The sequence below is a fragment of the Rattus rattus genome, chromosome 1, assembly GCF_011064425.1.
Source record: "Rattus rattus isolate New Zealand chromosome 1, Rrattus_CSIRO_v1, whole genome shotgun sequence".
Taxonomy (NCBI): Eukaryota; Metazoa; Chordata; class Mammalia; order Rodentia; family Muridae; genus Rattus; species Rattus rattus.
The window spans coordinates 240720429-240743761 of NC_046154.1; the positions used below are offsets into that span (position 1 = coordinate 240720429).

The 23333-nt window shown below is 35.8% G+C and overlaps 1 protein-coding gene across 13 annotated transcripts in view; it reads left to right on the forward strand.

Annotated features, from left to right (window-relative positions):
- The window catches only part of Phf20l1 (PHD finger protein 20 like 1), a 66370-nt gene that overhangs the window by 27889 nt on the left and 15148 nt on the right, over positions 1–23333 (forward strand). For 12 of the 13 annotated variants that reach the window (XR_004389438.1, XM_032916226.1, XM_032916164.1 and 9 more), the window contains 7 exons: positions 1653–1735; positions 5119–5368; positions 7348–7536; positions 7769–7978; positions 15412–15468; positions 16650–16757; positions 21665–21829. Coding sequence is in view for 12 of the 13 variants with exons in the window: in XM_032916226.1 (XP_032772117.1) it covers positions 1653–1735; positions 5119–5368; positions 7348–7536; positions 7769–7978; positions 15412–15468; positions 16650–16757; positions 21665–21829 (1062 nt within the window). In the remaining variant the exon portion in view is untranslated. Of the gene's footprint in view, positions 1–1652; positions 3739–5118; positions 5369–7347; positions 7537–7768; positions 7979–15411; positions 15469–16649; positions 16758–21664; positions 21830–23333 lie in introns of those variants that run through there. The other variant, XM_032916258.1, reaches the window with a different exon arrangement.

Here is a 23333-nt window from a genome sequence, read left to right on the forward strand (position 1 = left end):
CTTTTTCTTTACAACAATTATATAGAAATGGCTTTTAATCAATATGGTCTATACTGTTGTAATAGGTTATGGATGAATTTTTTTCTTTTACAACTTATACCATACAAAATTTGAGTTTGAAATTCATCTCATCTATTGATGACTCTAAAAAACTTTCTATCACTTCTAGGAAAGAAAATAGAGTAAGGCATAATTATTAAGTATGGAATGGCAACTATTTGTCATGTTTGAATAGAACATAACAAATGAGAAATAAAACTTCTGCTAATTTCCTGACATAAAAAGACTTTGATTCTGTATCATTAACAAAAACTTAGGTATCTCATTATTCTCAAGAATGTTAGCTGGTAAAGAAACAAAAACAGTGTTATGTCGTTTTACATGTTAAAGAAATATATTTTATACTATATCTTTTGTGTTCATTTATAAAATATGTTTACAATGTAATTAGGATTGAATTTGTGGGTTGAAATTTTACACAATAATTTGCACGCCTTTATTTCTCATTTAAATCTATGCTTTACGTGGCATGGGATGTGAAGGAGCTACACAGATTATGGTCTCAAATTAAGTGGAGTACCAGTCACTGATACATCAAAATCATTGCTTTGCACTGCACCTCTTTGTTTCATACTAGGTGTAGACATTCAGCTTTTCAGTAAAGCCAGTGTGCCTTCTGCCTAATGACTACATTTGTCTCTCTTACTACTTTAAGGAGGTCCTATGAATATGTGTATTCCCATCTTGGTTACTTTTATAACTACTTTGAAGTAGTTATATGAGAAAGTTGGTCATGTTGCCTTGTGAATAGCTCTTTGTCCTTTAGTGTTTCAGGGAGCATTTTCTTTCCTTTGAACTAATGTTAACAGTTTTAGTAATAAAGGTGACAAAATTCCTATAGCAAGTTTACAATTGCTATCATTTGTTATACATGTTTGCTTTTATGAACAAAATAGCCATAAAATGGAATAGTTGTTCATTTGAAGGCCTGATAAACCTTGTCTCATAAAAGGTACTGACAGAATGAGTAAAGAATTGTATCCAAGTAAATGCTTTTATTAATGAAGGCAGAATTTTCATGTTTTGTGAAAATAACTATCATAAATAAAGTTATGTCTTTTAAAATCTAGTGATAGGGATATACATTATAAAACAACTAGAACTTTCCATCTTTTCATCATGTGTAGAATGAAGTCAGGCTAGATGTTCTAAAGACCTACACATTCTTCCCCTTTCATATAAAGTATGTCCAAGAAATGGTATTGAAACATTTGGAAGAAGATACTGCGTAAGTGAGCATAGATGCACAAATCCAAGGCTAAAGAGTATAAGTGAAATTTAAATTTAGAAATGCTTTTTGAAAACTAATGTGACAGAATGATGTGCTACTATACTTTTTAAGTATTAGAAATATAAAACATCTTAATCTAGACTTGGAAGCCAGAAAATTTCCTCAGAAATATTATGTATTTAAAGATGTCAAAAAGTAACATTAAAAAGAAAGGAAAATCTCAACTATGTGAACAACTCTCAAATTTAATAAATTTTCACTTATTAAAAGTTAGCATTTGAAAATACTCCCTGTAGAACTTTATTATGATGGAATCAGTATTTTTTTCTAACAAGACATTCTTGTAAAAATTTTTTTCAAGGCTTGTTGGCATCCAAGGCAGTTGGGGTGGATGGTGCTGAAAAAAAAGAAGACTGCAGTGCAACAGCTCCAGTCCTGGAGCAGGTATGAAATGGTAGCATTTGATTGTTTCAAGGTCCCACTGGAAGGTCCCTCACGGAGCTGTAGTACCACGTGATTGCAGTTGCCCTCTGATCAGATATGGGGATAGAGCACTGACTCATTGATGAGACACTTTTAACTCTGCCTTCTCCCAAGTATGCACATAAGCTATGGACTGTATTAGCTTATGTTCTCCATAGACTGACATGAAAGCCATTGTCTCCTCAATTACAAGGCCTGGAGACAGGCATCCCAGGGTATGAGCTTCCAGCTGGACGCCTTTAGCTTTCACAAAGACCCTTACACAAATACTTTCCATTTGTGGATTTAAACAGGGTTTTTTGACATCCAATTAAGCTTCTTTTATAAGAAGTTCCTTTTATATTGTAACAGTTGGTGTTCTTAGACTGTGTTTTATGAATTGATCAATGAGCCATACATTTTTGCTAGGATGTATATTTTAATAACTACAATAAAAAAAGATAATTAAAAACATTAAGGGTCTGTCTTAAACCACCTAATAGAGAAATTTAAAACTGCAGGTTGCAGTTGTTAGAACTGGCCTTGGCTACCTTCAAGTTCCCTCAATACCTGTACATAATGAGCTGTGCATGCTTTTCCATCCTCTAAGGGCTTAACTGCTTAGGCACTGTATGAATACAGTAATAGCCATAACTGGATTTCTTTGGTTCTCCTGTTTTAAAATCTGAGCCTTAATGTAGTTTCAATATATCCTTTTTGTATTATCTTAGTTTCTTTATTAGTAGCCTATTAAGACTTTAAAATGAGTACCTTTTGCTCTTTATATGTGTTTTAAAGGATAGCCCAAATTTAATTGATATTGTATTGAGTTTTTCAGTGTTTATTTAGGCCTGATTTGAAAGCAGTACATTGTTTTGGTACCTCCATTAATGTTGTGTTAAATGAATGGTCTTTTAAATTGAGATCAGTATGTCAATGACTCATACCTTCCGATTTTCTGTGAGCATCAAACGGTTAAGTCTTTGCCGTTATTGTCAGTATATCAACCAAATTTTAAATAACTTTTTTACTGTGTATGACTATATTCAATGTCCCAGATATAACAATATTTTGTACTCCTTCAACTGTTAATATACTCGGAATGCGATAAATCAGGGACGGGTAATAAAATATTTCTGGAAAATTCATTACAATGTCAATCTTTCATTACACATAATCTGTGAGGTAAATGTGATTGTGAAAAGTACTTACTATATGTGGGAAGTTAGTTTAGAATTCAGTAACAAGTTCAGTGAAACAGTTTTAAAAAGAAAGGAAAATAGAGCAACTCGGTTATTTGTACTTGCATAATTCAAAACTTTTCAAAGTCCTTGCCAGTTTTGTAACAGAGACCAATAATCATTAATTGAACCTCTGTAAATGTTCTAGAGTTTAAGGAACATCATGCTGTTCCCTCTTTTATTTTGTCATTCAGGTTGACTTCAATGTGAAAATGTTTTGTAACCAAACTCTTAATTTTTATGGTATTTGTTAGCCTTGCTTTTAAGTTGAAAAGCCGAGTTATAAAGCTCTTAACTATTTTAGTTGGTATCAGCAAGAGACCTAAAATGAGAAAGTTTGATTGTTGGTAACTTCTGTTGTCCTAAGGAGTTACAATGCCAGTTATGACAGACTGATAACAGGCCTACAGCCACAATTTGATGTACTAATGAATTTATATTTCTGATAGATTCAAACTGTGGTCTTGAACCCCATTATCAGATTATTAGTTATAGATTACTTAATTGTATTAGGGAATGTCATGTTATATTTACTTTCAGATAAAACTTGCATTTGATGCATAATAATTCACTAAGGTTAAATATGTTAATTTGTCCTTGTTTAGAAGTTAAGCACCTTATCAAGTTATTAATTTAAGCTTTACAATCTTGTTTTATAACTTTGTAACTCAAGAGTAATGGATGCTGTAGTGATGTCTCTCACATATGCAAAGATGAACAATAAAATTGTTTATTTACAAGTAATGGCTCTAATTACTTTCCTGGCAACATCTTTTATAATAAGCTTAGGAATACTTTCTAGTCTTTGAGTTCTTTTGCAAATGATAGTTCTACTTGCACACATGTATAGTGAAAAATTAAAGAGTAGAAAATGAAAGTTGAGTGAATGGGACACTTGTCACACAGCCTTTTATGTTAGATGTCTAGTATGCCATCTATAGAACATTCAGTGAAGCCATATTTAGTATTAAATATATAATTCCCACGACCAAAGTCTGAGTACTTTTTATTTTAATGGGAATAGAATTATCTATTTGGTCCCCAGACAATGATCTATCATATTCTAGAAAACTGAAGATTGTAAATTTGACAAACATCCTCCTTCCCCAAATATGTAGAAGCTAAATGATTTCTTGGGGACAGGCATGTTATTTATAAGACTAGCAACTTTACTCTTTATAGTGGCTTGCCATAATATCAGTTTTTCAAAGTCTGTATTTCATTCATGTTTTGCTGTTAGATACTAGCAAGAAAACCAGAATAGTCATGCTAGTGCGACAGAAACGTGGATCCAATGTGGCTGCTTTCTGTTTTTAACAGTAGATACATCATACATATGTTTACATGTGCAGGGAAGTGTGCTGCCACATGATTAAATGTTCTTTATGAAAGAACTGACAAGGCTCAATTTTTTTCAAAAGTATCAGTTGGCAGGAATAAGGTAAAAACTCTTACTTAAGACTGCGACGTATTTTGTTTTTAAATCCAATGTTTTAACTTACATTTTATCTCTTTTCTGTTGTTGTAGTTGTTGCTTGTTCTGTATTGTTTTTAGTCTTTTAACTCTCTACTGCTGGTGGCTCTGATTTCATGATGCATTTTGCTTATGAAACTCTAGCTTTCGGCACTAAAACGAGTTAAAGATAATGTTTTGTTAATTTGGTCATTGTTTTCCTGTTGAGATTGTTCTTTAAAGGGAAACTGTCTGCTGAGACAGCCACACACTTGATGCCTTCTAAAATGTGTTCTTCAGCACTCTAAAACACGCAGTACTTTTGTTCATTTCCCTAGATGTTGTAATACCATTGACAATTACAGTTTCAGAAGAAAGAAGTTTCAAATTAACACTGAAGTGTTTGTCCAATAGGATGTTTCATATTAGAAGAATTTCATGGGCATTAAAAACATGGACTTATAGTTGACAGTATCCCTTTAAAGACAGCCTATTCAACTTTTAGTTAATAATTTGTGGGGTTCTTTTTGGTTTTTCATTTGTAATAGAAATGTTATATGTTGCTTAACAATGTTTTTGGATACTAAAGTTGCTTAACAATCAAAAATAGAATACAAGAAGAAAAATGAAGAAACCAAAATAAAAATATCAATTTTTTATTATTTATTCAGGCGATTTCACCTAAACCTCAAAGTCAGAAAAAAAATGAAGCTGTCATTAGCAGTTCTGCCAACACTCAGAAACCTGCACTGTTATCCTCAACTTTGTCTTCAGGGAAGGCTCGCAGCAAGAAATGCAAACATGAATCTGGAGAGTCTTCTGGGTGTATAAAAACCCCTAAGTCACCACTTGCCCCAGAATTAATACAAGCCAAGGATTTGACGCTTGTATCTCAGCTTTCTTCAGTGATAAATAAAACTAGTGAGCACAGACTTTACAAATAGTTACTTATCCTGTAAGATAGAGTCAAAATAGTTTTGTTGTAGTTATCTTGTTTTTTTATGAAGTTGTTTTTTAAAAACTCAAAAGTTAAGTGGATATGACAGAGAAAGCTTAAAATTATTTCAAGAGTAGGTCATGGACATTTCTTAACTGCTTTACTGTTCCAAGTCTGTACTGCTCCTTAAGAAGTCCTGCCATCAAATGACACAGATCCCACTGTAGTTTCACTCTCCTCAATAAGATAAGGCCTGATTCATTGCAAAAAAACAAACAAACAAAATCCCTCTGGAAACAAAAGAACTATAAAAAGACCCTTAGTCCATGTTTTCATGTGACACCTTATTCTTCCTGTGACCAGGTAGCTAGTCCCTCTGAGTGCACTTTATTTATTCTTGTTAATAAGGTAACCTTGAATCCAGTCTCACCTCTTATTGAAAGGAGAATGTCTCCTTGTTATAACATTTGACTGCTGTAGTACTAATCTTTCAAGTGTTAGTCTTTTGAAAAAAATTTTTTTCTACCCGGATTTGGCTAACTAAAAAAAGGTTATGTTCACAAAACCAAGATTAGTATATGAAGCATTTATTAGAAAAGTCACTAGTTAGATGACACTTGAATTTTTCTTCTTTACTCAGCAAACAAATCCGTGCTGTGATCAGAAAATAAGGATGACACATTTCCTTGTAATGTATTCTGTATTTTCTTTCAAAATAATGATATTGGCATTTGGAAGGCTTCATCAAACATACCTGCTTTTCACTTACTTCTCACATTTATCACTAAAGAACATACCTTAAATTTTGACCAGTCTTTATTTCTTTTAATAATTAGGCAGAAAACAAGGGGAATTGAAATTTTTTTCTCTGAAACTTCATTATGAAAGAATGTCAGTAGTAGTCAATAGATTATCACAAAACACCAAGAAGCATTTTATTTTGAAATTGTTTTATATATTGATATAACTACAGCATCATAAAGTTAGAATTATCCTTTGGTTTTCCCTGTTATTTCATGGCTTTTTTTGTTTTGTTTTTCATTATTTTTCATTGTCAATTATTCTTAAATACTTAAAACATCAGCTTCTTTAAAGTACTACTTTTTTATAGTAATATATCATCTTGTGCATTCCTGCCTACTATATAATTCACCAGCTTCATAGTCCAAAAAGAACTCTTAAGCATTAAAGAATTGTCGAAACATTTGTGTTAGCATCACTAAAAGACAAATGTTACAATTAGTTGTTCAAACAAATGAAAGTATTTGTTTAATACTTTCTTAAGGGCAAGAATAGCGTCATACTAAATAATAACTAATTTAGCCCTAATAAGCATATTGGTTTGTTTGTGTTCAATTTTTTGAATGAATCAGGCCCCAGATATATATTTGAAAAGTCCATGTGTGAGTGTGAGGATGGGATAGGTTACTTATCGTAGCTCACCGGGAAAGGGAAGGGAAGGAAAGCAGCAGCTGTATAATGTGTATACAAGCTCTGTGCCCTGCCCTCCTCTCCCTTTAGAGTGTCGGTGTTTGCTATGCAGCAAGACTCTCTCCTGACCTCCTCCTTTCCCTTCTCCTCCACCTTCCTCCCCTACTTTTTGCTTTTAAAGGACTACTTTCTTAGAGGCAGAATGGCAGTTGACACAAGAATCCACAATTAGAGAGCTAACTCCAGTCTCACACTTGGGGAGAGCTACTGGAAATTAGAGTTCCATGCTGCTGTCTTTGAGTTCTAGTGGTTTTAGATTTTAGATGTTTTGATTAGCTCTTTTTGTGACAAGGAATACTTTTTTTTTTTTTTTTGCCTTTGAATGCCTCTGGAACATGCCATTTCTTGTGGTTATCTAATAGCAGCATCAGAGAGCAGAATATGGCTCATTTTTTTCTTGCTTATCTCCTTAAAAATTATAAGATGATCCTGGTATGTATCTGCTTCGTGAACATTGAAGATCTTTTTCTAGGTTCTCCACAGCCTGTGAATCCCCCTAGACCTTGCAAGCATAGTGAGAGAAGAAGAAGATCTCAGCGCTTAGCCACCTTACCCATGCCTGATGATTCTCTAGAAAAGCTTTCTTCTTCCTCTTCAGCAACTGATGGGAAAGTATTCTCCATCAGTTCTCAGAATCAGCAAGAGTCTTCAGTACCAGAAGGTAATGTATATCGATTTCCTATAGAACCAAATAACTAACATCAATTTTTCAAATATTAAGTTCTCTTTAATGTCTCTTGACTTACAAGCACTTTGTATATGCTACAGATAACCTATCTGGTGCCTTCTTTTTGTCAGGCACTGTATAAACACCAGTGATCTGCATTGATATGAACTGAACCAGTTTCTCTGTGTTAATCTTATGGTTTTCTTTTCTTTTTAATTTTACATAGTGCCTGCTATTGCATATGTGCCACTCCAGAAGCTGGGACCCTGTCTCCCTCTTGATTTAAGTTGTGGTTCAGAAGTCACAGGAAGTCAAGCCCCAGATTCCTCTTACCCTGGTGGTGAATGTCCCAGGGAAGAAAAGGAGGAGACACCATTGTTTGCAAATCCCACCTCCAAAGTAGTGAGTGATGTAAAAGGAGCTGCAGCAGCTACAGGTAAGGGTGCTCTTGGTTAAGTCTTGCACAGATATTTTGATATTTAACTTCCCTCAAATTCATATAAAACCCCTCGTGTAAGAACTTTTAGGTACCTTTTGTGTTTGGATGGAATTTCTTTGTTTTAAATTTTTTTTTGTGTGATCATTGTGAGCATTCCCTAGACATATTTCTTGTCATTTTTTTCTTCATTCTTTTTTCTCCCTCTTTCTTTCGCTTTTTAAGAAAAATGTATTTGTTCATTTTATATCCCAATATGAGCCCCCCTCTACTACTGGTACTCCCTTACACAAATCCTCCCCCATTCCTTCCTCCCCTTCTCCTCTGAAAAGGGTGAGCCCTCCTCTGTGTACACACACACATACACACACACACACATCAAGTCATGTGATTAAAGATATGCACCCTCATGCCTGGGTTCTTTTGTTTGCTCTTTTAATGTGTGTGTAAAATGTTGTATTGCTGTATCTGGAGCTAGTATATTCTAGCTACCCAGCTTGGTCAACCTAGCAAGTTTTAGGCCAATTAGAGCTATGTAGCAAGACCCTGTCTCAAAACAGGAAATAAATTATATGAAATATATACTTGTCTTTGCTACTAGAAATTATTAGAGTTAAATACAATTCCAGAAATTCTTATTCTTGAAGCAAGAAGATACTTTATAATATTATAATTTCATAAAAATACATGTACATAGTATATTTTAATTATCTTCTTTCTAGTAAATTGCTAATTTGGAATTGGCTAGTGAGAGATTTAAGTCAAGTTAGATTAGGAGACAAATGTAAAGTTGCCAAATGCATTAATAATAATTATGTTTAACAACATCTTCCCCAAAGAAAGTGGCATTGGCTTCTTGGATGAAACCAAAATATAGCTTACTGTGTTTTGTCTGTGGTACCCACTGAAACAATGACAGCAGTAGCTTAACTTGTGTCTTTAACTTGTTCTTTCTTTCAAAGTAGCAGTGTCAGCACTTGTACATGTAATGATCAATACTTTTATTTTACCTATAAAGATTTAAATAGGTTTATATATAATAGTGCTTTCTTTTTTAGAAATAAAAAATGCCCTCAGCTGAAAACCTGTGGGTTTTGAGAGATTGCTTTTTATTTCTCAGATCTGATCCATTGTGTTTGGATATTCATCTAAACCTGATCTTAGAGTAATTCAGTTTATCTTTTTTGCACAAGATTCCTGAATTATCATTGACCTTTTCAGGAAGTTTTCCTGGTAAAAGTCTCGCTTTTTAACAGTCTGGAAATCCTTACTGCACTGGATATATGAGAATGATCTTGATGTCATATTAACATAATACCTATTGGGAAAATGATTTTTCAATGTGTATATGAAGATATTTATATGTTTCTGAAAAGTACATGTTTGAATTGATTGTAATAAGGCTGAAATACAGACCAGTATGTCTTAAATAGTGTTATGCAGGGCTGAAGAAATGGCTTATTTGATTCCCAGCAACCACATGGCAGTTCACAATCATCTGTAACCCTACTCCCAGGGGATGCAGTGCCCTCTTCTGACTTCTTATAGGTGTAATACATATATGCAGGCAAATCACACACACACACACACACACACACACACACACACACACACACACACACAGTCTCTCTCTCTCGTATTGTATATTCTAAACATCAAAGCAGTATTTGTATACTAAAATCCTTTGATTTATCTTTTGTTTTGGCTGTTTGTTTTTTTTTTTTTCCTCTTTAAATTCCTCGCAGATTTATAACTATGGCTATGGAGGTAATTCTTGGTTTTGTTCATGATGTTGAATTATACAAGGGGAAAGAGAAGGCACAGCCATTGTCAGCTTAACATTAAGAGCACAGTGCTCAGCAATTTTTGAATGTTTTTGGTTTTGCTTTTAAGGAGAAAAGCTATATTTTGGCTTAGAGTTCTGGGGATGCAGTCTACCATCACAGGAAAGTCAAAATGGAAGTAGCAAGTCAGAAAACAGAGATGAATGGCTGTTCTTATTCTAGTCTGCCCACTTCTCCTTTTTCTTGAATCCAGGACCAAGCCCATGAAATGGTGCTGCCCACGATTAGACTAGGAATTCCTACCTCAGTGCAGTCTAGATAATTGCTTTAAAGAAGAAAATGCATGTTTCAAAGTTAGCTACTGAAAACTGGTGTAACATAATCATGTAGAGTACACACACAGTATTTGAATGGGATAAAGTAAGGTTTTGATTCATTTCTATGACTTGTGAATTTTCCTTTTTAAGGAAAGTGGTGTAATTCATGTTCTATTCTTTTATTTAAAACTGTATCCATTTGTTACACATTTATTGGACTTCTGTGTGGTCTGCATGCTTTTTTCTCTTAGTGTATTTCTTTTGTTGCAGTAGTTCTGTTTTGTTTCCTTGAAAAAGAAGCTCACTATGTCCATAACCCACAGAGTATGGAACATGAGTAATGTACATCAGGCTGGCTTGGAAGTCTTGGCTTTCTTTTTTAGAGTACTGAGGTTGTAGACATGTACCATCATATCTGGCTTTCTTACTATTGTTACCTAACTGTTCTTCCCTATTTTGAAGTTACTTTGTGTTTCTCTCTGTTTCCTATGTTGATGTGTATGTTTTGTTTTTGTTTTTGTTCTTCCTTTTATACCAGTGTAAATGAGTATGAGTATACATGCATTTGGTCGGTATTTATACTGATTATCAAAATAAATTTCATTTCTATTTTAATATTTCTTTGCAAAGCATTATTTATAAGGACTATGTTAGCAGCATTTTAAACTTGGAACTCCTAGACAGTGTAGACTGATGAAAATATTAACTGGGAAGTAGTTTAGCAAACTTAGGACTCTTACCAGGTTAAAGTTTGCTTTTAATTGTGTTTCCAATAGAGATTATAAGCTTGCACTAATTGATCTACATTCTTCTACTAGCATGATGCCAACATGATTGACTCTAGGGTTTGGCATACTGTAGCTGCCCAGTTAAGCCAAAAATAAAAATAATAGGAAAAGAAAAGAAATGGTACATTTCTGAAAGTTAAAAAAAAAGGACACATTTATTTTTGGAGTTATTATGAGAATGTTCTTTCTAACAGCCAGTGTATTAAAGGAAGAGATACCACTTACAAAATCTTACTTCTTTTACTCTCTGGGAGGCAGAGTAGATGGAGTTTCTTAAAAAGAATCCTTTTAAAAAGAAACCTTTCCTGACCTGGACCTGAGAGTGTCTATGTCCTGGCTTACTTCTGCCATTAAGGTGACGTGCTTAGAGTGCTACTATACTCAGCAAGCTCACCAGCTAGAAGGAAATCAGGCTAGTAGCAGAACTAGACATATAAATGAGAGTTAATTACTGTAAAATGTAACATCCTTAAGAGGTATAAAATAGGACAAGGAGAGATGGCTCAGTGTGTAGTGATGCTTCCTACATCTGGGAACCTGAGTTTTAGGCCCCTGTTCCACATGGTTGAAGGAGAGAACTGATTCCATCCAGTAAGTTGTCCTTGGACTTCCATAAGTACACTATGGCATGCAAACACCCATACACACTAGATAGATAGATAGATAGATAGATAGATAGATAGATAGATAGATAGATAGATGCCTCAGGGAGAGGAGGAAGTATGTTTTTAGCTAAGATAGGAACTTGCCCTCTGCTCTCACTTTTTATCAGCAAAGTCTAAATGAACTACTTCCTTCATACATTTTTTTCTTCCATTTTTATTAAATTGAGTATTTCTTATTTACATTTCAATTGTTATTCCCTTTTCCGATTTCCAGGCCAACATCCCCAACCCCTCCTTCTCCCCTTCTATATGAGCTTCCCCTCCCCATCCTCCCCCCATTACCACCCTCCCCTCAACAATCACGTTCACTGGGGGTTCAGTCTTGGCAGGACCAAAGGCTTCCCCTTCCACTGGTGCTCTTACTAGGATATTCATTGCTACCTATGAGGTTGGAGCCCAGGGTCAGTCCATGTATAGTCTTTGGGTAGTGGTTTAGTCTATGGAAGCTCTGGTTGGTTGGCATTGTTGTTCTTATGGGATCTCAAGCCCCTTCAGCTCTTTCAGTCTTTTCTCTGATTCTTCCAACGGGATCCCATTCTCAGTTCAGTGGTTTGCTGCTGGCATTCGCCTCTGTATTTGACATGTTCTGGCTATGTCTCTCAGGAGAGATCTACATCTGGTTCCTGTCAGCTTGCGCTTCTTAGCTTCATCCATCTTGTCTAGTTTTGGTGGCTGTGTATGTATGGGCCACATGTGAGGCAGGCTGTGAATGGCTGTTCCTTCAGTTTCTGTTCTAAACTTTGTCTCCCTATCCCTTCCTATGGGTAATTTTGTTCCCCTTTTAAAGAACGAGTGAAGCATCCACATTTTGGTCATCCTTCTTGAGTTTCATATGGTCTGTGCATCTAGGGTACTTCAAGCATTTGGGCTAATATCCACTTATCAATGAGTGCATACCATGTGTGTTTTTCTGTGATTGGGTTACCTCACTCTGGATGATATTTTCTAGTTCTATCCATTTTTTATAATGAGAATTTATAGTCGGTAATGTCTGTGGTCATTAGCTTTCACTTATAATTTTCAAATAGTTTTAAAATAATAACTGTTCTTAGTAGCCTCCATTAAGACAAAATTGGAATTAGTATATTTTATGAATATAATCCTCTATATTTTTAGTTAGTCCTTTGTTGGAAGGCTTATCATAATATATTTCTATTGTATTTTTATGCAAGTCAGTATGAAAATAGCAAGTAATATTTGTTTTATTGTAGAATATTTTAGTTAATGAAGATACAGTTATTGAATTGATAAACATATGAGCACTTTATCTTTATAATATCAGAATATACATTAGTGGGACATTCAATTGTTGGTAAATTTAGCTTAGTTTTCAGTGAAATTAGATGTAAGATCTTGAAATTTTAAGGCAACTTTTAAGAAAATGTAGAAATAATAAACAGGAGAATGTATTTATCACTGTTAACAAAGTAGGACTTAGGACTCTGGTAGATCCTTTGTAATGAGTCCAGGAGTTCTTTGTCTGCTTAGAAATATGGCATGCGTTATTACCAAGGAAGCCAGAGATAGGCTTTGGGCTACTCTAAATGAGAACGGCAGGAGGTCTATCTTGCTCTGACTACGGCCATCTATTAGATGGCATTCATTTCTATCCTATATTTGAGAATCCTATATTTATTGTTTATAGTCTTTTAAAGTTACTTCTTTATTTAGGTTACAGAACTATTCAAAACAAAGCTATGTGTTTTCTGTAATCTACTTAACACCCCCAACACACACACACACACACACACACACACACACACACACACACACACACACACACACACACACACACACGAAGCAGGCTGAACTTTCTATAGTCTCTGGGTAGCACGCTGGAGAACTTACTCAGTGCTCTTTATCCTGTTGTGGGTAGAAGAATGATCAGAATTCTACTTTTCGTAATTGGAGTCAGGTTAGCCTGTTGCTTTTGTTCTTTATTGTAGTGGCTCTAAGAATTTATTTGAAGAATAAACTCTTGAGAAAATTTAAAAATCACTGTTCTTTATACTAATATCCTAATCTCTAGGAAATTGTAGCCCATGGTAAAATATTAACAGTCATACCTTTTAAACCCAATTGTATTCTTTGGTTGAACTTTAATAAAAGGTCTGTTTTGATTTTCTATTTGTATGTACTTCTAAGAGTTCATCAGTGTTACAGATCTATATGTTCATTTTGATGTGTTTAGCTGTATAAAATATTGGCAATCCCTTGTCAGGTTCCCAGTTTTGCTTTGAAAGTTGACCATCTGTGAAGTCTTGGGCAGGAAGCCAGTGCACTCTGGAGCTTGCTTTCCTAGAACCACTTTGAATGGATGTTTGTTCTGCTGTGCCATACCTGGTCTGCAGTACAGGCCTGCTGCCGTTATTATTTGTGCTTCACCTACCTCAACTCTCTGAACATAGCCTATTTGATGGGGTTTTTTTGACACCCTTCTTTTACTTTAAGGAGTCCAAAGTCCTGGGTGTCTTTTATCTGGAGATTGAGCTCTCCAGATTAGGAGAATAAGAGACAGAGACATTGTTAACTTCTCTCTTGCATGCTGTACTGCCAGTAAGGCCTATCAGCACTTTCCCTTGTTGGATTTGTGAATGCTTTCTTAGTTTAAAAAAAAATCACATTATATTTGCAGTTTCCATGGTCTAGTAGTCAGCACTAGGAAGGAATAAATGTGTTCAGTTGTCTTGATGGGAAATATTGCTGTGTTTATCTTTGCTGTGAGGTATTTCATTCTTTCTGTCACAATCAATGTGGTTATCAACATTCTTATTAATATGAAACTTTATATAGCCTTGTTGCTCCTTAAATTGAGGGATATTCTTTATACTTTTATGCTTAAACTAAATAAAGTATTTGAATAGAGTATAAAATATTTAACATGGTTGGTATAAATTAATTTTTCACTAGATTAACCTAAGCTACAAACAAAACATTGAGAAATGTTAAGCAGAATTGTGAAGGTTTGTTAAGAGAATATGTTGTTTTAGTTACAGTTAGTGAAGTACAATATTCACAAATGTAATTTGGGCTAGTAGGTAATATGTCATTAATATGGTATATTTTATTATATGTGTACCTTTGCATTTCACATTTATGTAGTCCAAAAATGATTAGTAAACTAGTCCTCTTTTGGTTCTTTTTGTTACCTAGTGATAAGGGATTTATGCCATGATGTACAATTCACAGAATTCAATATGTATAACTTTTAGGAAATAAGAGGTCAAATATCAGCTTATATATGTTATTAAAATAACAGTTATATGTTATTGAAAACTAGGATACTTTACCATGAATTTGAATATTTCATTTGGATATTCTGAAGAGTAGTTGTGACCAGGTTGTTACAGATGCAGCACTGTTTATAGGCCAGCCATTAAAAAGCTGTCAATACCTGCTGAGTTGCTTAAGGTTGTGGTGCTGCATCAGCCTTCATCAATGACCAAGGACCTTTACCTTACTTTGCTTTCTAGTTAGAGCCCCATTTATGCTATTTCTGAAATAGTGTAGCCTCAAAATACCTACCCCCAAATACAAAGTAAAATACCACACTTACCAGGCACTGACTCTGTCTGATACAGTCTTATAAGAACAGCGATAGGTATTCTTACTCTTATTGACAATAAGGAAACAAAAGTACTGAGGCATTAAACCATATACTTAAGTCAGGCAAGTACTGAATCGTGGAAGCTAAGATCCCACCCAGGTGGTATGAAAAGCACCAATATTTTTTAATAAATTTTTATTAGTAGTTCAGGTAATAAAATTGTGCAAGGGTAGGATTCCTATTTAGAGTTTTGGAAACAATTGTAATTTTTAAAACTGTACCATATTTTTATTGTTCTGCCTAAACTTACATCTTATTCCCCTAACCCACAGGAATATCGAAAACAGAAAAAAAAGTGAAATTGGAAGAAAAAACCTCCACTGCATTTGGTATGGACAGAAAGTAATCTTTAAGCAAAAGACTAGAAAGCTTGACAGAGAGGACAGCATCTGTGTCTTCCCTTCCCTGCTAGGGCTTCTTAAGGTGCCTGAGGTCATCTGCTTCTGTGCTTAGCAGTTAGCTTCATATGCACCTGCTCTCCAGTGCATAGTTTGTACTTAAGTGTATTCATTCTATGGGGATTCTCTGGGTTTCTCTGAGTTCTTTGCTTCTGGACGTCTCGGGTTAAAACTATGGAAAACTCTTTAAAAATAAGCTTCTGTCTAATATGTTTGAGACTTGGAGTAATGGGTGATACATTAAAATAGTCATTCTTTTCATAACATTATTCTTCAGTATGCCTTATTAAAAGGATACTGACTTTTTCACTGTCTTTTCTACGTAATGTTGAGTTAAAAACTAAAGTCATGAAATAATGGGTAACAATAAGTAGTACTATTTAGGTTTGCTAACTGGAGTCACTGAAAATTGGTTACATATAATTGGAAAACTGTGGGTTAACCCATTCTGAGCTGGGAAAATAGCTTGTAGAATATCTGTTCAGTTTTAATTTGCGATACAATGTGCTAATATACTGTTAAAACATGTATTTATCTTCTTTAAAGTACATATGATTAAAGAAAAGAATGCTTTTTGGAAATAATAGAATGAAATAAATCTTTTTCTTGTTATTTTCATTCATGTATGCACAGGGGAGGTATTTAAATATGGAGGGAGTTATGTATAGATTAATTTGATTAATTTTGTTTTCTTTGCTGAAGAAAAAAATGCCATCCAACTTCTTTAAATTTTTTAAAACATTAATAAATTATATATAGAAATGCTGATTCTCCATAGTGAGGTCTTTTTAAATTATGGAATTTAACTTCTTGGCACATAGTAGGAATTTTAGTCTATTACGCATTTAAAGATTTTAACTACTGTCTGTGTTAACTTTAAGGTGTCAGGAATTGGGATTTTTCAACACTGCTAATGAAGATCCCCTCTTATAGTCCAATAAGCTAAGCAAGAGTTCCAGACTCATGACACGAACAGTTTAATTGAATCCGTCCACTCTGGGCAGGTGACTGGAATCACTGATGAAAACATAAATGCTGCTTTGAGGGTAACCACAAAGGAGCAACTAAGAATCACTCACAATTATTGAAGGATTTGCTTCTATTTATTTTAGGTAAAAGGAAAGAAAAGGATAAGGAGAGAAAAGAGAAGCGAGACAAAGATCACTACAAACCAAAGCAGAAGAAAAAGAAGAAGAAGAAGAAAAAATCTAAACAGCATGGTGAGTTTGCTAAGGTCTGTTTTCTAGTATTTTGAGACTGTTCAATTCTCCTTTTTCCCACTAAGTAGAGATATGATAAGATCAGCATGCAGTCCCCAGCTCCGAAAAAAACAAAACAAAAACAAAAACAAAAAAACCCGAACAACAGTACCTGAGTGTTTTGTGTTGGCAGTATACTTTATGTTATTGTTGTAAAAATATAAAAAATAAAAAGCTGTCTTTTATCCCTCTATATGTCCGGCACTGCAGTGCCCCAAGGTATCTGGTAGATATCTTGCCAGAAGCACACATCCCAATTCCGCAGTGACCCAGTGTCTCTAGCAGCTGCACACTTTCTTACACTTAAATTGCTACATGAAAGAACACACAACACAATAACCTTTGGTCCAATTGATAAGATAATTGCCCACCTAAACATACAAAGCCCTATACACATCCATCCCTGAAGACCATTCATAACAGCCTGTAAATACACAGAGTGGAATCTTTTTTTTTTTTTTTTTTTTTTTTTTTTTTTTTTTTTTTTGTTTTGTTTTTTTTCACAGAGTGGAATCTTAACGTCAGCCTCCATGTTCTCTCTGCCCCAGCTTCCCTCTCTGTCCCTCCTGTCTCTTCCTCCTTTCTGTTCCTGTCTCCTCCCCTTCCCTCAAACTTTTCTCCCGCCCATCCTTCCTTCTCATCCAATGACAGGCCTCATTCTATCCTGTACCAGCCCTCACCTGTATTTTACAAAGTAATTGGGGAGAAGGTTCTGAGGAAGTCACCTGAGTCCTGAGTATGTGACTGGGCAGCCTCCTTGGGGGAGTGGAGTTAGAATCAAAACACAGATAACTCCACGGCAAACCACAACATTATGTCATACCTATTTTTATATTCACTAAACCTTTAATAAAGCTGATTTTTAACACACAAATTTAGGAGGCAGTATCATGGTGAGTTATCAGAGTAGACAAATTATTTAGGTTCTAGCTCTCTCTGCAAATCTAATTTTCATATTCTCTAAGTCTAAAGCTGTCAAGAGTAAATTTGATGATTCAGAGATGTAAAGTGGGGTTGATAAGCTTAAAACCAGGGAATCTGAATATTGTAAGCATTCTTGTGTCCACCTTGTTTCTCACTCCTATTGGATACTGCTCTGGTCCTTTCATGTAGAACACTGTAGAATACAAAACTGAGATAACCTCAGCTTAGGAAAAAATGAATCCATGTAAATAAATACCTCTAATGAGGGCCTCTGAATGCTGAATACTGTTCGAAATGAGTATCAACCTGCTAACACAACTGCTAGATGTGTGAACTGCCACAGTGCCCTGGGCAGTGGCAACAACTGGTTATGTATGCCTCAGATGCCTTGTTGGGGCACTAATATGCTCCACCACTCAATACCAGATAGAAAACCCAGGAGATTGGAGAAAGGTGACAACTAGGGCAAAACCAGGAGCAGGCAGGAGTTGTGAGCAGGAGGAAGGGGTTCCTAGAAGGAGGACGGGTATTCAGGATTAGCAGAGGAAAATCTGCCCTTATATCAGATATCAGTTTAGTAACCTTTAATTAAGAGCCATATTTAAAATAGCATCTTAAATTAATAGTGACTCTATCTCCCCTGAGATAAAAATATGCACCCCCTCCCTCCCCCTTTCCCCTTTCTCTTATAAGTATTTATGTATACATTAAAATGTGTGCAGAGGTCAGAGGGCAACTTGCAGGATTAAGATTCCTAAAGATTCTTCCTAAAGATTGCTTCAGATTTTTTTCTTGCCCTGAGTAATTTCCCTTGTCTCTATTGGTATACTGAAATGTCCAGTTTACTTGTTTGTATAAATGCCATTAGGAAAGTAGTCATTTATTTAAGTGGTTCTTTATAACTGCCTCATGCAATAGTAGGTAAAAATAGGCTTGGATTATCAGAACTCTTTTTCCAGATAGAAAACTGGCATTGTCTTCGCTTGTGGATGGTAAGTTGATCTTTTGGAATTTGTGAGTGACATTTTATCAGGTTTTACTTTGTTCCTTTCTGATGGTCTCTTCCATGTGCCTGTTACCATGAGACCCAAGCCCCCTGAAATCAAAAGAAACTAGAGCTGGAAATGTAGAAAACCCAACACTTCAAAAGGACACAGTTTTCTTCAGTGAGCTTGCATTCAAGTATTGGTGTATCTAATATAAGTGATAGGACACACATCAATGTCTACCTGGAAGGCCTGATATTTCTGTAGGTGTGTTATGAAATCTGTCCCAAAGCTGGAAGGATCAGGGAAGTAGTAATGATACCCTCACTTAACCCTTGCAACGTAACAGACTTTTTTCCTAATAGCCAGAGGGGATTAAAGTGGGAATGTAGGTGAGATAGCAAGTGCCAAGTCATTGTATGTATTTGCTAATCTAGAATAGACCAATTAAGTTTCAGCTATGTTCACTTTCTGAACATAGCTGTGATTTCTTTCACTACTATATAATTGGCCTATTTCATTTCTTTTTGCTCAGAGAGAAGGCACTATAGGTTACAGGTTTCATTTCCTGGGTATAACATTTACAGCTGAATAACGGCAGATCATTTATATTTTATATGTCTCAGTCTTCTCTAGAATAGTTACTGCAGTTTCTGTTGTACCTGAGCAGCATCAAGATTAACTAAGGTTATCATTATGCAGTGCTAGACAAGGTATCTAGTGTAATAATCACATTTCCATGCTTGCCTAGGTGATAATATATTAGGCAGATATGAAGCCGCGTTATGTAGCAGTTGCTCCATCACCTGGCAGCCACAGGATGGCTTGGCAGTGTTCCCACTTCATATATACTGGGATGGTGGACAGAAACCTGGGCTTTACCAGACATTCCAGTTTCTACAAACTTCAAATTCTAGTCCTTTTACAGGCTATTGTTTAAGAGTGAGGTTCCTGAAATCAGCCTACCAGTATATCTGGGTATCAATATTGTTTTTGCTGGTAACATTGGACTGTTTTTAAACTTTGTACTTAATGTGTTTTGCTTGATTCCTTGGTTCATAAAACAGCATTAGGGGCCAAACCCTATTCCCTGTAGTTTTGAGAGTATTAAGAGTTGCACACAGAACGTAATTAAACTGTCTTCTTGGCAGTCTTTAATTGGTTCTAGGTTAGCTGTACTCCAGTTTGTATGTTGATCATTGTGTAAACTCTGATAGACACCTACTAAATACTAGTCATTTACAAAACAACTTCAAATTCTGGTTCAGATTTGGTCAGGAGTCCAAAATAGTTCTCTAAGCTATGATTTCTTTCTGGAGGCTTCAGCAAATAATCCATAGTCGATGCTTCCTTTTCTGGCATCAGAGGTTGCCATGAGACTTGTCTCCAGTCTTCTCATTTTGAATGGACCATTAGCCAGCCAATTCTTGCCTGGATTGATTCCTTTTTCTTTTTCATTTGAAGTAGGTCACTAGGATTCCACCGGGCCCACAGAGATAGCCTGTAGCACATTTCCTACTTTACAGCCAGCCTATTAGTTTAATTTAACCTGCAATGTTAAATTGCATGGCACCATGACACTTAAACATTTACAGGAACAAGGGACTGGGTCATGAGCATACATGAAGGACTGAACTTAGTACCAATCATACTGTCATGACTGTGGTCCTATAAACATCCTCTCCCACCTGTTGTATACTCTCTGACCTACCTTGGTGGCTTCCTTTAACTCATGCTCAGTTAAAACAATAGACACAGGAGGTGAAAAATTGCTTTCACATGTATGCACTTCCCTGAACATGTCCATCTTCTCTTTTGTCCCTGCTAAAATGAAAGGAATGTTCTATTGAATTTTTCAGCACTAGACTCTATCTCTTTAGTAACAGACAGATGGTGTCTAGGTAGGTAAAACAAAATCCCTTTTCTAACTACCTTTTTCTTCTCTTATGTCTTCTCCTAGCCTTATCACAGAATCATTTTCAGCACTTGATCCATCAAATAGGAAAACCACCCTGATGCCTTCCACCACTGCTCTCAGCTTCCAGTCTATGTTACTGCATGTTTCCTCTCAGCTATCACCTTCCTAGTCAAAGTCACCTACATGTGTGTGTATACCACAGCTATGACTTGTGACCCATCCTCTCTTCTCATCTATCCTCTACTTAATGCTCTGTTCTATTACTGGAACAAACTTGCAGAAATGAAGTGGACCCGTGCCTCCTCTTGTTTTCCTTTATACCTTGTGAATAGCTGTTTGGTTATGTTAGAATAAAGCCTAAAAATTAAACAACGAAGTGGAAACTCCCTTCTACCTTGTTTTATCTGCTCTCAGGGCAGCCTGCCCTACCTATTTCTCACACTGTACCCCAGCAGTCATGAACTTGCCACGTGTGTTCTGTGCTTTTGGCTCCAGAGCTTACCTCCCACCTATCCTCTTCTCCCTCTATTCCCAGATCCCTCCCTCGGTAAGCTATATGAACCTTCCTTACTTGTGCCCCTGGCTGAGAACAGCATACCTTTGACATACCAGTTTATTTCTTTCAGAAGTTTGTCTTATGTGTACATGTGTAAGACTAATTGATTAAATTATCACTATAGTTATGCTAGAGAGAAGTAGGCAAGAATAGGAGAACCTCTTACCTAATTGAATTAAATAGGCTAATTCCTCTTTTCTGTCTTGCTCAGACGTAACTGTGAATATGATGGAGAACAATGAAGAAATGACCCTTTACCATTTCTTCATTATAAGAGTGTATTGGTATCAGTTAGATCCTGTCAATCCTATGTGTCTACACCGTGTGGGGTTGCTGATTTTGCTTGTTCTTGTCATTTATCAGCTGGCTGGTCACAGATGACAGATGAAGTGGTTTCTAATAGTTTTGTGTGTCTTCATGAGTTGTGATGACTCTTGGTTTCTTGAGACTTTAGTAATGTGCCTTTCTGTTTCTTATGTTTCAGACTATTCGGACTATGAAGACAGTTCCCTTGACTTTTTGGAAAGGTGTTCTTCTCCACTAACTAGATCTTCTGGGAGTTCTCTGGCTCCACGAAGCACATTTACGGAGAAAACTACAACCTATCAGTACCCAAGGGCAATTCTGTCTGTTGATCTTAGTGGTGAAAGTATGTGCGACTGTGTAATAGTTAAAATAAGATCTGAGATTCCTCAGTTTGAAGCTGAGAATAAGTATATGTCTTAGGTTGCTGTTCAAGGAGGCCACATGCTTGACACTAATTACATAAGCTAATAGGAAAATCCCAACATTAGATTTAAGCACACATTTTTCACTACCAACTAATAATATTTTATTATTATCCACATCTTATAGGCCAATAGGCAAACTCCCTTTAAAGTTAAAACAGTAAAAGTCTGTCTTAAAGATAGTCCCCTTCTACCAAGTGTGTGTCTCAGTCTTCAAATTATTATTTGAATTCCTGTCACGTATACATCTGTAGCCAAAGTTTTGGGCCCATATTCAGTGATTTAAACATAATCAAGAATTGGGCACCCTTATATCAATACAGACAAGGGGTCTGCTGAAAAGAGCTTTGGGTGCTGCAGCCTGTCATATTCTTGTGTAAGTTTAGTGCTGCCAGTGGGGGTTGTTGACCATTGTTTCTTCCTTCTAGTACTATACAACATAGGAAAATCCCTCTTTGCTTTAGACACTGCTATCAATGACTTGAAAATAGAATTCCAACACACTATGGTATAGAGTCAGGAAATGTGGAAGGAAAGAGGAGTCTTGGTCTTTGGCAAAGTCTAGGATTCTTTTCAGTAGGCTCACTTTCTACCTACCTTTCTGAGTACACTAGATTCTATAGGTGCCAGGTTATATTTTCTTTGTCCTGTTACTACCTAATTTTCTCTAGGTATAACTTGTCTGCTAAGGGCAAAGTAAATTGTTTCTCTGCCCTTTGGCTAAGACCAAGTATAGGGGCAAAGAAAATTTTCTTCACTTTACTGTTAAAAATATGCAACACGTGATTTTTGACATCTTAATTCTCAAAAGTTTGAGATAGGGGAGAGGATTAACTGTACCTTCTCTTTACCAGCAGGTACAGTTTTGTGGTTTGTTTGTTTTGTTTTGTTTTTCCTGTTTGGTCCAGTGATTTGTAATCCTTGCTTTGGTGCCTTTAAAATATTAGTCTTGAAACCAACCACAGAGCAAAGAGATGGATAACATTTATGGGCACATTCTGTCAAGATAGAGCAGTAGCTTAGTGGCTCTGAGAAACTTATATTTTGGCTATCTCTAGAGCCATCAGGACCTGCAGATGGCTTTTGTTTGAAGCTACTATAGGCAAGGAATGGAGCTGGAGTGATAACACCTGAGAGAGAGGATACTCACAGGCCTTCACCCTATTGCTCTTTGTCTACCGTCCCATGCTTGGAAAATGAAGGAGGCAGAGGTTCTCAAACATAAGCATACATCACAGCCACCTGGAGAACTTGGTAAACATATTCCTAGAGCCTTGCCTTCCGAGTTTCTACTGACAGATTTCCAGGTGATGCCAGGTGATCTGGAAGCTCTCTTTTAAGAACACTGTTCTAGGAAATAGCAGTGACAGCTGAGGAGCAGCAGTTTAAAGGAAGCAGATATTATAATGCTGCTCAGAGTCGTTA